Below are 14323 nucleotides of genomic sequence, written 5' to 3'. Positions count from 1 at the left end.
CAAAGACTATTTGAAACTATACCTGCTTTGATCGATATATGTGGCCTCAACATAATTTAAATGTGGTTTTGTACTATTTGAACGTTCCAAATTCATTGATTCCTTGCGATGTGTTTAAAGTCTGCAAATGCACGACGAATCGGCCATAGGATATTATCAAAGTCAAATAACAAATCGTTTGAAATGATTGGTTTTATCGAAATGACAACATCCTCGTCTTTTGGCTTCTGTACATCGCCTTAATTCTGGTTATATTCGTATTGGGTGGTGTTCTGTCATTATCAGCAGACTTTCTGGCATCAATCTGACACCGGAAATACCCATATTGGGAGGTACTTTTGGTTGTTTTCCAGAAACTAAAAGTGGTCGTCTTCAAATTCAAAATAGTGTCCAGGGTCAATGTTTGGTTTCTATGCATCATCTCGATTACGGAAATATCCATATTGAGTATTATTCGGTCATTTCCGACTGTTGCCTATAAGTTGCCATTTAGCAATTCAAAATGGTGCCTGAGGTCAATTGTTAGCTCCTTGCATCATTCTGGTTCCAGAGATACTCATATTGGATAGTATTTGTTTATATTAGGCAGTTTTTCACAAACCTGTAGTCGCCATCTTGGATTTCAAAATGATATTTAGGATACTGGTTAAAGAAAAACTCATATTGGGTGATATTTGGTCACTTTAGACTGTTCTTCAGAAGCCGAAAGTCGTCATTTTGGACTTTAAAATTGCCTGTGAAATCAATTTCTGTCATCTGGGCGTAATTCTGGTTCCGAAAACATTCGTATTGAATGGTATTTGGTCATTTCCGGCTGTTTGCCAGACACCGGAAGTCACCATCTTAAAATTCAAGATTGTGTCTGTGATCAATTTTTAGCTTCTGTGCATCTTTCTGGTTCCAGAAATACTAATATTTAATGGGAATCGTCCATTTCAGGCTGTTTTCCAGAAACCGGTAGTTGCCATCTTACAATTCAAAGTGTTGTCTGAAGTCGATTTGTGGCTCAAGTGCATCATTACGGTTCCGGAAATACCCATATTGGGTGGTATTTGGTCATTTGCCGCTGTTTTTCCGACACCGGAAGTCGCCATTTTGGATTTCATAATGGCATTTGGAGACAATTTCTGGATTTTGAACGGCATACTGGTTAAAGAAAAACTCATATTGGGTGGTATTTGGTCATTTTCTGCTGTTTTCAGAAACCGGAAGTCGCCATCTTTGAATTTAAAATGCTATCTGTGGTCGATTTTAGCTCCTGTGTATTATTCTAGATCCGGATATTATTATATTGGGTGGAAATCGGCCATTTTCGGCTGTTTTCCAGAAACCGGAAGTTGCCATCTTACAATCCAAAATGTTGTCTGAGGTCGATTATGGAACATATTTGTTACCACTAAACACATTCACCTGCCAATATGGTTCCATTTAGTTGATTAGTTCGTGAGATGTGCAGAAATTTGTGAAGAAATATGTACTTCCAGAAGAGGGAGGGGCGTCAAACCATTATGGAGCTGTGCGAAATTTGTGTTTCATTTTCATAGGATCCCTCCCTTATAGAAGAGGGAGTCGGGTTTCAAACCATTATGTATATATTTGTTATCACTAAAAACATTTACCTGCCAAATTTTGTTCCATTTGGTTGATTAGTTCTCGAGATGTGCACAAATTTCGGTTTCATTTGCTTGGTTTGTTCTTGAGTTGTGCAGAAATTTATGTTTCATTTGTATGGGACCCCTCCCTTCCAGAAGAGGGAGGGGTCTCAAACTATCATAGGAACCTTTATCGGCACCAAAAACCCCTACATACAAATTTTCACGTCGGTCGGTTCGGTAGTTTTCGGGCCTATATGGATCAGACAGACAGACAGACTTGACTGCATTTTTATATGTAAAGATTACAACATCAATATTTTAGAACCTAAAGAGTGAATATACATTTATTGGATTGAAGCGTTCATGTAAATCTATTTTTACAAATAAAAAATTGATTGAGAAAGGCTGGGTCTGACCGCTAGGTGGTTTAATTAAGGTTTTTATAATTATAATAATTTCTAACTCCCCCTTTTGTCTAATTTTCATTTTTTTTATTTGTATTTCGCATTCTCTATTCTCATTTTCTGTTCATTCCGTTCTCATATTGCATTTTGTATTCATGATTCCCTTCTTCCTGTAGAACTTCTTATTTTTCTTTGCTTTCTCGAATTTCTTTCTCTCACATCTATTTTTCATTTCTCTCCAGATTTTATTTTTCCCATTCTTCGTCATAAATTTTTGCACTTCTTTTGCTCTATGCGTTTCATTTACTTATTTATCTTCTTCTTTCCCCTCTGTTTTATTTTCTCAAGTTAACTGAACTACATTCATTTTCCTTTTTGATATCATGTTTCTTTTATTCATTTCTTTTTCATATCTCACAATTCCATTTTTTCGCTTACCTTTATCTCCCTTTTAAATGTTTTTTTTTTTGCATGTCTTCTCTATCTGTTTCTTCTCTTTGTCAATATTTGTCTCTCATTTTTCCATTTGTATTTCGCATTTCCTATTCTCATTTACATGTTTAAGTTCTTCTTCCATTTTCCGTTTCCTATGTTTTTTTCCGTTTCTCAAAAGAATTTTTCTTTACTTTTTTATGTCCAATTTGATTTCCTCGTATACACTTCCTGCTGGCTTTCATATTTCCCTTTACATTTCTCCCTATTTTATCTCAATTCCCATCGTTTTTCAATCTTCATCTCCATTTGAATCTTTCTCTTTTCGTTTTTTTTACTCGGTTCTGTCTTTCTCATTATTGTTTCTCACATTTTCATTTTCCTTTTTATTCAATTTCTCAACTTGTTACCTGTATAGGCTTCTCTACTTAATTAGCTTCTCTTATTTTCTTCGTAATATTTTAGTTGATTTTTTCTAACTCCCTTTCTGTAATTGTGGTTTTTCCTTTCCAACTTATTTTTCGATTGTTTTCCACTATTTTATTTTCTATTTATACTTGCTATGTTCCATTTAAATCAGTCTTCTCGTTTCTCATTTCTATTCATCATTGCACTTCTTAATTTTTGTTTTTCCTCTCTCCTATCTTTTTTTTTCTATTTGTTATTTTCGCACTCAATTGCCCCTGACTGCAGCCCAATATCATGACAACATCGTTTGTCATGATATACTGGATTACCAAGCACGTAAGTCAACCCTGCCGCCGCAATTCATACCCTCCACGATAGTCTCGGAGCAGTTTAGCCGTCAGCCATCAATTAGCAATTTGCTAAATGCCCGTTTCATTTTCTAACCCAGCACGAAAAAAACGCAAGATGCAAAAAGTTTGCCTCCCATTTACACCCCTTGTTGCTACTGGCCAACTCGGTGGCGTGAATCGGCCTGCGGCGGGCTAAACGAGCAATAAAATGCAACAGTCACTGCACAACAGCTGGTAATTTGTGTAACTCTTCCTTCCAACTGTGGTGTGGCGCTGCGTTGAAAGCGATTCCCGTCTAGGATACTGTGGTGGGCTTGGAGGTGGAACTCGCAGAAGCAGTGAGGTCTAAGTTAGAGCTTTGCGAGCGCGCTGTTCTATTAGTTAGGAGAAAAAAAATAATGCTGTTTATTATTCACGCGGAACGAAAGTAAAAACTGAAGGCACTCCTCTAGAGCCGTCCGAACTTGATGCAAATGCAACAGTGCAGCACCGAGTTAGTGACCTAATCTATGGGAATCGCCTCATGAACGCGATACGTTTTATTTTTATCACCCCATTAGTTTGTCTTAACGCCTGCCAAAGCTTAGTCGGGAGCAAAATTAGAAAACGGCAATGAGCCGATCGCGATGACCTACAGGGCAGGCGGAAAAAGGACTGTCCTTGAGCGCTGTGGCAGGAGCTTTCGCAAGCTGATCAATTCGGTGCGATAACGCGATGATGAAAAAGGGCACCGATGACCGTTACTTGGACCTGCGAATGGAGCGGTCCTTTACTTAACGTGCAAGTACGCTGCAAAGAGGTTGCATAGGTGCCAACTTGTGCAATACATTGTGTGATTGATTAATGATGACGCCTGTTTAGTTGCTTTAGCCACATAGGTTTTACGTGTGAATGTTGTATCTCATATATTGTACATAACTCTTGGCGAAATACAATACTATTATTTGACGTAGGACACAGCACTGTTTTATTTTTCGCAAGAGTTGTTTCCTTGTTACTATTTTTTTGTGTCACTAGTTTAAAAGTTACTGTAGGCGAATGTGAAATCGATTTGTAAATCGAGTGTTCAACAACAGTTTGTAGGCTTTGCAGGACATTATTGATTTCCGCATTCAGTTCTACTTGTGTTATTAAATGATTATCTGTACGATTGTTAAGTAATATAATTTTGATATTTTCTCCAAAAAAATTGTATCTAGAAATGAAGGTATGTTTTAATGCTGTAACGCCATCTGTAATGAAATCATAAAAAGTAAACTATTTGCTAATCACTAAACGAGGTGTCACCGCGGTATCGGCTTGCAACTCGACAAGCTACTAACCAATTATCGCTTAACGGATGAAAGCGAAAGAAAACTTATTGAACCGAATGAGTGGAGCAGAACGATTACCTACTATCGAAGTAGTTAAATGAAGGAAAATGCCGATCATCGGTTTGAACCAACTGCGGCGCGGTGTGGCATTAAGTAAACAAGCCTCAAATGATTAAATAACAGCTAGGCGCATTAAATTATTACAAGCCTATTATTGTTATTGCACTTCGATCATGGGTCGACAAACATTTTGTGTTTTCTTCACCGCTCACTACGATACGTTAGCGTTGCAATTTCCCGCCATTTTTCCCAGTTGCCTTTGGTTATCTCATAACAAGTAGATTGCGGTGGAGATAAAATAATCAGAGTTTTTATTTGAAGGCAATGAAATTAATAAAGAACCTCTTTTGGTAAAATACTGTCCCAATAATTGCAAAACACAGATAAATTAACAAACCTTATTGCACTTTGCTACCGCAAGCCTTCGATGACGATAATCAACATATTTTCCATTCGATTATACATAACCATTCCTCAAAGGCGTAACCTGATAGTAGCGATAGTGATACCGCAGTGATATGCGAACGATTTTCATCGATCAGATTTTTTTCTTCACCACTGACCGAGAGACCGCGAACCAATCAAAAGGCAACTGCAGCAAACGCAGAAAAGGCGCGGAAAGCTTGCGAAAACCGCGAACAGAAAAAAAATGAAAAGCTGCTGCTACCCACCTGCTAATCGGGGGGATTGGGTTAGTAAGGTTATAAAATGGAATGCACTGAGTGTTATGTTGTTATGCTGTACCCGAGGGGTCGCGTTTTGCTCCATGTGGAATTCGTGGTCGTGCGCTGCGTCTAATTGAATAATAGCACAAGGTTACTTGTACGGTCGAAGGAGCGCCCGAGAAAAAGCTCATTTTTATTGACGGGGAAACAAATTTTTCGCGTGTAAATTATCACAATAAGCGCGTGTTAGCGTTTTTGGTTCTGTTACAGCGCTGTGCATGTTTGCAGTAACCGCTGCTGTCAGAAATCAGTGGCAACAATTTCTGGGGAAAATCGATTGCCCTCGCGGTGGCATGGCTTATCGCGTGTTTACTGCGGGGAATGTTTGTGGAATTGAAAGGTAATTGATGCTTGGATAACGTCAGTTTCTTGAAACATCATTCTTTTCCGACGGTTTTACTTTTGTTCAGTTGTTTCGGTTATTATAGGCATTGGCATGCCATTGCTGTGCTATGAATCTCTGAAATAGATAAATTCTATACCTTCATTAACTTTGGAGGGATTTAATCAATTTAAAAATTTTAAAAGTTACTTTCCGAGAAGAATTAAATACTGGCAACTAGTAAAGTAACTATGGAAAAGTTATCGAACATCGACGGTTGTAGAATAACTGTTAATTTAAATAAAATCACACAAATAATTTATTTCATTAGAATGGTATGTTCACAGCCGACTAGTGGAGTTAGCCTTACGATAATGAAACAAAAAACTTTTCAAATTTTAATTGCTATTTTTTTTCCTTTAACAAAATGTAAGTTGCTGGCCAGCAGCCATAAATGCAAGTAAGTTAAAATTTATTAATAACACAAGCACAACTCAAATCAAAAAGTACCGAATCTACATGTGTACGTCATGGCCGATTGAAAGCTATAAGTTAATTAAAATGCTATAAACTAAATCAATCCCTAATTTTATCAATCCAGGGATTTTTTTAGATCGTGGAACATTGGCTTAAAATTCGTGAGATTGCGGGAAAAAATTGTGGCGTAGAGCGATTTACAAAGCGAGCCTTGATCAATTGTATTTGAGCGAAACAGATGGTGGACTGAAATGAATCGATTAAAAACAATAAAATAAAACTTTATTTATTGAAAACCTGCTTTGGAACGAAGATGAGGACGATAACCGAGTAGCGAAAAATGGTTTTATTACAGTTTAGGACACAAGTTGGATACAAGAGGACAAGTGGTAAGAGGCAGTTGCATAACGAGGGAATGACAGACGTAAGTTATACCAGCATTTTCTTAGTACAAGGAATGATAAACCATTGATATATAGGAGAGATATACGTATTCAACATTTTCATTACGTATTCGAAATTTTCGACTATTCACTTCTTAAAAGTATAGCATAGCGTAGCGTAGCGTATGCACGGTATATTTTGTAGGTTGCAGACTGGTGACAAACGCTTCCACTCGGATTATATGAGGTACAATGTTTCGAAGTAACAATTGAACCAATCTGAGATGAAGTAGGCCCGATACTCACCATTGAACAGTATTAGGAAAAGGTAATTTGACGAACTTAATTCATTTATGCTTAAACGGTTGATGTTAGCCAAAGACAACGTCCAAAAGAATTGTTCACAAAAATATAACGGAAATGTTAATGAGAAAATTTTGATCATGGCCTACTAGGGGAACTGCTCCATTATTCATCTCATTAAGCCGATATTCACGAAGAATGCACGGATTAAAAACCAAATTTTCACGAAATCATTGAACAAATAAACTAAATATGCTTACGTGCTCTTATGGAATCGTTCAGCATTGTATATTTAATAAAATTAGCTAGATTTATCCTGAAGTTTGTAAAACAAACCATTTTTCACAACGCTTCCATTTCCATCTCAAAACTTGAATCACTGCTCAATTATTGATCTCACGACGCCCACATATTCATCACACTGTTGATCATGAATGAATCACATTATCATGGATGAACGTAACCGCAGCCCGTCGTAGTAGGTTACCTAGATATCCGCTGTAGTTGTTTACGTGCAAAATTGGTAACCTCGGTTACCACTACAGTGCTGTAGATTTATGTCAATTATGTCGGAATAATTCAACATTTTCAGTATGATTTTTATGTATTAACAGAAACTGATTTGGCAACTTTTGATTTTCTTCAACGCCGTGAAAATAGATGAAAATACATACACTTGAAATTTAGGAATTGTAGAAATTCATCTCATATATTTCTGCTAATTCAAGCTTGTTTTAGGAACTTTGAGGTTAACATTTTGAAGATTAAAGTATTCTTAGTGTAGTGAGTGTATTTGTTTAGTGATTAAAATAAAAAGTGGTACGCTAGTGATGAGAAAAACTTTGGTTGGCTGCTGTATGAGTCCCGTTGTAGCCGTATAGAACAATGCGAGGTTTCTGTTTTCTGAGGTAGGTGATTGAATTAAATGAGTTTTCGAGTGCAGATGCCCGATTATAATATCAAATTTAGTGATTTTGAGTGGGTTTTTGAGGATTATACTTTATGAGGAATCTAAAGTGAACTAAAAAATTACATTCCATGGATTAGCAGATTGATTCAAGAAGAAAATATGCGTTTTTTTCCTGTTTTCAATTGTGTTTTTATGTTGTATGAGATGAATATATGGGCTGAGATGAATAATGGAGCAGTTCCCCTATCATAAAATTGAAAAATCTAACTTTTGATACAGCGAAGATACCTGAATAGTTTCTTTAGCAAAGTTGTGAAACTTTTCAAAATATGAAACTTTGCAGAAGATGTTAAATTTCTTTGACGTTAACTTATTGAAATACAAAGCATTTTCGCTGTCAACCCCCTCAAATTCAGTTTTTCAAGCATAACTTTTTAAATATTGTTTTTTCAAGAACATCTAGACAAATATGGCCAACATAAAAGAACAGGTTTCTTTCGAAGACAGCATGTTGCTACAATCGTTCGATACTATGTTAGAGCGTTTTTTTCATTTTATTATTTCCCAGATTTAAATGCATATAGGAGAGAAAGAGGCAAACCGATGCACATCATCAAATACTTTTTTTAGAGCTTGAACCTTGTACTATAAGCTAGTTAAACTTAGATACGTATATATGTTTCAGGGGTTTTCTATACAAAAATGCACCAACTACCTGATTAATGAACGATGATTTGTGAATTTACGAAACAGATAACTCGCAATACTTTCATAATTAGTCGCTCTCAGGTCGCCATTTTTGCAGTAATCGATTGGAAAATCTACTAAGCACCCGTACAAATGCAGAAAGTTGTAATCTGATTGTTCGAACTATTGTACTATTGAAAATTGTCGAGCCTTGTCGAAACGCAAATGTCGAGCTCTGATTGGTCGCACAATGTTTCTTTCCGTAACAAGGTCGACAGAATATACCTAGTTGACTAGGAATGCGCGCATTGTGTTTTATGTATAATTCATTCCATGACTGCACCGATACCACACGGACGTTGGTTGCTGATCGTGACGAAGAAAGAAAAGCCGGGTTTCAATTTCTGGCAGATCGCGCTGAGCGCGTTGATACTTAAGCACCTGTCTATCTGGCGACTGTTATGGAGTTTTTTTGAAAATGTCAGGCAATTCTACTAGAGAAAACGGGAGAACTAGAATCATCGGCGAATGGTTATCCGAAATGATGATAATTGAACAAACTTGCCAGTGTTGTTACTGTTTTGAAATATAATATCACTTTTTGGTGCTCTACTTGTATGTGATTGAAGTAGTTAAGATTTTTTATCATGTGTAACAGACGGAAAACCGCAAATTTCAGTATTTGCAAGCCAAGAAAAATTCAACATTGCTACAAGAATGTGTTGGTGGCCCTGAGAAGGGCCGATTGTAATTAATACTTGTTCTCGTGCTGGATAGCAGCAGATAACAGAAATGCAGCACTTACGCTATTGCGTCTTAAAACAAAACGGTTATAGTTCGACATCACAGCAGAATTTCCACCTTCATACTCATGTCTACCATCGGTTATATCAAACACGCAACGCAAAAGTTTGCTTCCATGCGACACGGAGACGGGAACATTTTTTTTTTTTCTTCCAAGCCACGCAACACGACACAATACATGTTATTTTGTTGCCTTAATGAGAGCTCTATCGGTCTGGCTCGACAGAATGTCCACAAGAAATCATTTCTGTACATCCGTGTTACGAAACTGAGAAAATCTGTAGGAACTGAAAATCACGGCGGGGCTCATCAAAAGATTGCTCTAAGCCAGAAAGAATGAGATGTATTTTTCGTATATTAGTATTACGACATACGGAATAAAGTTTTTCGAACGTTGTAGAATGGTATAACTGAAAATAAATAAGTCACACCTCTTTTTCCAGTTATATCATTCCACAACGTTTGAAAAATTTATTATGTCAGAGCGGATATCGCACGCTATCTGACCATGAAGCATTTATGCGATAATTGAATGAAAATTGCAATTGCAGCAATCGGCCTTTTTCAAGGCTACTAAATGTATTTGGAAGAGCATAATGAATGGTTATTAATAAACTGCAACTGAGGTTTGATGCTGCTGCAAATGCACAGCAGTGTGATGTTTATTAAGATTTATTGATACTGTGCATAACAAGCGGTATATACGAAACAAATACGATTTCAAACAGAAAAGTTCGGCACGTTCTGCTCAGGCTGAGTCTGTTTTAGTAAATTTACAACACTTCATTAACAAGGATGTAACGTCTTGAAAAAGACGGTTATAGTTTGACATAACAGCAGAATTTCGACCTTCCTACTCATGTAATAATATACAAAAAGTATACGGAAAAATATACCGCTTCACACCATTAAATTGATTAACCCCAATCAAGTTTATTTCCAAAGCTATTGCAAAAAATATATTGACATAAAACAGGCTGTCGTAGTTCTACGTTAATCTTGCGGTCGTATCTTATACACAACCTCTTCAACTTTTTTTATTTCTCGGTGCGCGGTTTTATTTTTGTTTCTTCTTATTAACATTCTGATAAATTTCTGGCTGTGTGTGCTCTATTATTCCTTATAACGGGTGACAAATAAAATTTCGGATTTTTTTTGAGGCTCTCTTTTTTTTCTCTGTGTGGACACATCACTGCAACCAGAGACATTTTGATCTATTGTGATATTGTCCAGGTGTTTTCTGTACTCCGCACTTCATATTATTGGCAGTAACACTATTGAAGTGAATGATACGCTTTTTTATTTATATCCGTGCTTGTGTGTGAGAGTTTACCCTTTCATTTCAAGCTTACTGCTTTACTATACCGAGCCTCTTTTCTATCCTACCAATATCGCCAAATTACAATTCCCTGACCTGAGGCTACACCTAACGTTCCTCTCTGGCCAGATTTATTCTAAGAGGGACTTATTATGTCAAGAGGAAGGGATTTTATCGAAACCTCTTTCCTCGTGCCAATATCGCCAATTACAATTCCCTGTAGAGAGTAAATATTTATGAAATCAGTTTTATTATAAGAAGGACTTATTTTTTCAAGAGGAAAGAGTCTTATCGAACCTCGTTCCTCCTACCAACACCGCGTCACAATCACAATTCCCTGAAGAGGCACTCAATGCTTCACCTCTGGTCAGGTTTATTATAAGTAGGACTGATATTTTTGTCAAGAGGAAAGAGTCTTATCGAAACCTCGTTCCTCCAGCCAAGACCGCGTCATAATTACAATTCCCTGAAGAGAACTGTTGTACGTTACTCAGAACAGTTTTATTATAAGAGGGACTTTTTTGTTAGGATGAAAGTCAGCAAGGGTACTATAGAATTCAGCTTGAAGGAAGGGTATGTAGTACAGAGCCTGAGAATGAACCCATGTTAAAGTCCTTTGACAACCAAATGGCCTGATTCTACTAAGATTCGAACCCACGACCACTCGCTTATCAAAGCGGACTCTGTAACCTTGCGGCTACGAAGCTCTCTTTGAGGCTCTCTTACTCCACAACAAACACGCTCAGGGAGGAATGAGAGTATGCAAATGTCATCTCTCCCTCCTCTTTATGGCAGTATTTTTTTGTTCTGTTTATGCATGCTCAGTTCTGTTCAAAAAGATATCGAAACATGAAACCTTCTGCAAGCGCATTGTACAGTTCCAACAAAATTGCACACATATTTTGGCCAGAAGTTCACGGTAAACCATTTCAAAAGCAAAAACCTACTGGTTTCAACTGTGTATAATTTCCTGCAAACCTTAACTACAATTCGCCTGAGAGGGAGAGGAAACGCTGTAACAGTAAAGGACAAAAACTATTTCGTTTTTTTTTGTCAAAACCATGGTTCAAGTCCAGTTGTTTTTTTATCAACCATGTCGAGTATACCTGTACAAATGTTTGAAGAACATTTTGATTTCATTTTTTCAAAAACACCATGCCGATGGAAGGTTTATGTTTTCGATAAATAAAGCTTCATCACATTATGGTAAAAAAACGTTTCTGAAAAACCATTCGACCCCATTCAAAAAACAACATTGCACGCTTAGCCTTGGGGATAATAGCGGTCTCGATCAACTAGATTAGTTGAGAGAATTCGTTATCGATATTGACACAGTTTGCTTGTGTAGGATAAGTACAACGATACACCGTCCCCCAGTGCTGAGTCGAGAAACTCCCAGCTCGAAAAGTTCCTCGACTCGATCGGGAATCAAACCCGATATCACAACCGTGTGAGAGAGCTAGCCGACCGACATCGCTAACCACAGGGCCAACGGGACCACCCACCATTCGACCCCATTTGTACTAAATATACGCAACCCAATTAAGGGGTTATATACCTTTTTGGTCGAGAAAAATGAGGGAAGTTTGAGTTTATTTTTGAGTGCGTAGCACCATTTTCATTGCATCAAAGTGGTATTTTTCTGAAAGTACAGTTTATCAACAACAAGAAAATACGTTTGATTTTAAGATATACCAATTATTACTGGAGTAATAACCGTTTCCCCGAAACACTATTTTTTTTGCAGAGGCTTGCGGTGATCCTGATAGAGACTCAACGGGTCAACCGAAAACTCATATTATTTCATTAGTTTAGAAGTGTGCCATGTCCTTGAACGATCGCTTTTATGAGTATTTTGTTTTCAGTGCAAACGGGAACGTTTCTCCCAAAAAATGCATGTTTCGACCGTTAAAAATTGCATTAAAATTTTTTTCGCGGCAAAATATAACTGTATGTTTCGAAAAACGATCGTTCAAGGACCGGCGAATTTAATAACGAAAATTAAAAAAAAAAGATGAAGGAAATCGATTCAGTAGTTTTCCCGCAATCAGGATCACGGCAAAGTCATTTGTTGGAAAACACTATTCCGAGATAATCGCGTGTAAAGTTTAAAGTTTAGCTTCTGCGGCCGTGGCGAGGCGCGCTGCAAATCGCTCTAACTCTCTTCCTATTGCTCAGATCTTTATGAAAATTTGTGAAAATGTTCTCAAGATGTTGTATTTGAAGATAATGCAATAAATTTTTTCGGTTTTTTGAAAACTAAGAAGGTATATAACCCCTTAAGCCGCCTTAGTGTCATCTAATCGAAGATATCTTTGAAATTTCAAGTTTTTTTGTGTAAAAAAATAACTGGAAAGCAACAAACTGCAAACAGTTTCGAAAAGTTTACGTGAAGGCCGCTTTTGTTTCGGCATCATGAAAAAGCTTCGTCGGCAAACCAGTTACGAACCATTCTCAAATGTTCCTTTTTTTTCGTTGATAATGAATGTATCTTCATAAGAAATGAATACATCTACATGTTTTGAAACATTTCAAAATTTGTGTTGTCACTCGTTAATAACGAGTTATTGTAATTTTTTTTTATTCATAACAATATTTCTTCCGAAAAATGTATTTGTCCTGAAATGATATGGAATAGAAATTATTTTATTGTATGATTGTATGATTAAATAGAACACAGTTTCTTTTATTTGTCAATCTACTCAATCAATTGGTAGTAAAATGTCAATCATTTCGATACCCCCTAAAACTGTTAGTATAGTACCAGAAAAAATTTATTCAGCTCCACGATGACTCAGCAGTTACTAGCTAATTGTGTGAAATGTATTATTCCAATACAGTCAAGCACGCAGTTCTTAAAATTTATTGTGGTTTGTATAATGGTTATTATAATAATAGGTTTGTATAAAGATTATCAACTTTGTGGGTTTTTAGCTTTATGGCATACGTATGCTTTGTGGAAAAAGATTCATCATAAATTCTATAAACACTTGTTTCAATCTTTTTTTATATTGTTCAGTTTAATTATAAAACATGCGCTACAAGAAACTGTTATAAACCAATGAATAAGATGAGATCCATGCTTTTTTTTCTCGTTCTCAGCTTCACGAAATGTGCTCCATCGATATGCGACACACCGAAAAAAGCAAACCCAACGTCGGTCAGGAAAACGTCAATCACACTCCCGGCCGACACGAGCAAAACGAACAAGAACGACAACAATGCTCCCATATCGCAATCAACTGCCGAAGAGGCTCAATTACCAGCTTCGTCCGGACAGCAGCTGAAAACAGATACCGGTGGGATTGGGGACGATCAGGACACATCCGGAAGTCGATCGCTGCTATCGAGTCGATCAATCTCACGTGATTTATTCGCTGGTGCTGCAAGTGCGGTTGAAGATTTTCATACGGGCTTCCGGCGAATCGATGCCGAAACGAAATTCAGCATTTCACCAAGAAGGGATGACCTCATTTATACGGATCAGAATGATAACGACCGTCGCAGTTGCGAGAGGAATGAAAACGAAAGTAAGTACCAATTTTAATACCCGTTATTAAATCCATCACTTTTCTATCAAAGCCAAAGGTCGGAATAAAAAACTTTAAAGCAACTTCAACTGGAACTGAGAATGATTTACCGCTCAATGGAAGGCTGAGCAAAATAAATAAATCATCGCTTGAATCATCTTCCAACATCTGTGCTATTGCGTCATTTTCCGCAGGTCGACTGTTTCTTTTCATGAAAACAATGAGATGCAACATTAGTGTGCTGAAATTTAATCATATCATAATTCACGATTCTGTCAACAACATTTACCCAGACTTACCTT

At 37.0% G+C, this 14323-nt stretch overlaps 1 protein-coding gene across 1 annotated transcript in view; it reads left to right on the top strand.

Moving 5' to 3' along the window:
- The window catches only part of LOC129730598 (protein disks lost), a 590739-nt gene that overhangs the window by 474043 nt on the left and 102373 nt on the right, over positions 1-14323 (top strand). The window contains exon 3 of the mRNA XM_055690050.1: positions 13594-14021. Coding sequence (XP_055546025.1) covers positions 13594-14021 — 428 coding nt within the window. The remainder of the gene's footprint in view (positions 1-13593; positions 14022-14323) is intronic.

This window comes from Wyeomyia smithii, chromosome 3, assembly GCF_029784165.1.
Source record: "Wyeomyia smithii strain HCP4-BCI-WySm-NY-G18 chromosome 3, ASM2978416v1, whole genome shotgun sequence".
In the NCBI taxonomy this organism is placed as follows: domain Eukaryota; kingdom Metazoa; phylum Arthropoda; class Insecta; order Diptera; family Culicidae; genus Wyeomyia; species Wyeomyia smithii.
Note: the sequence above shows the minus strand (reverse complement) of the source record. Positions and strands in the feature narration are given on the sequence as shown.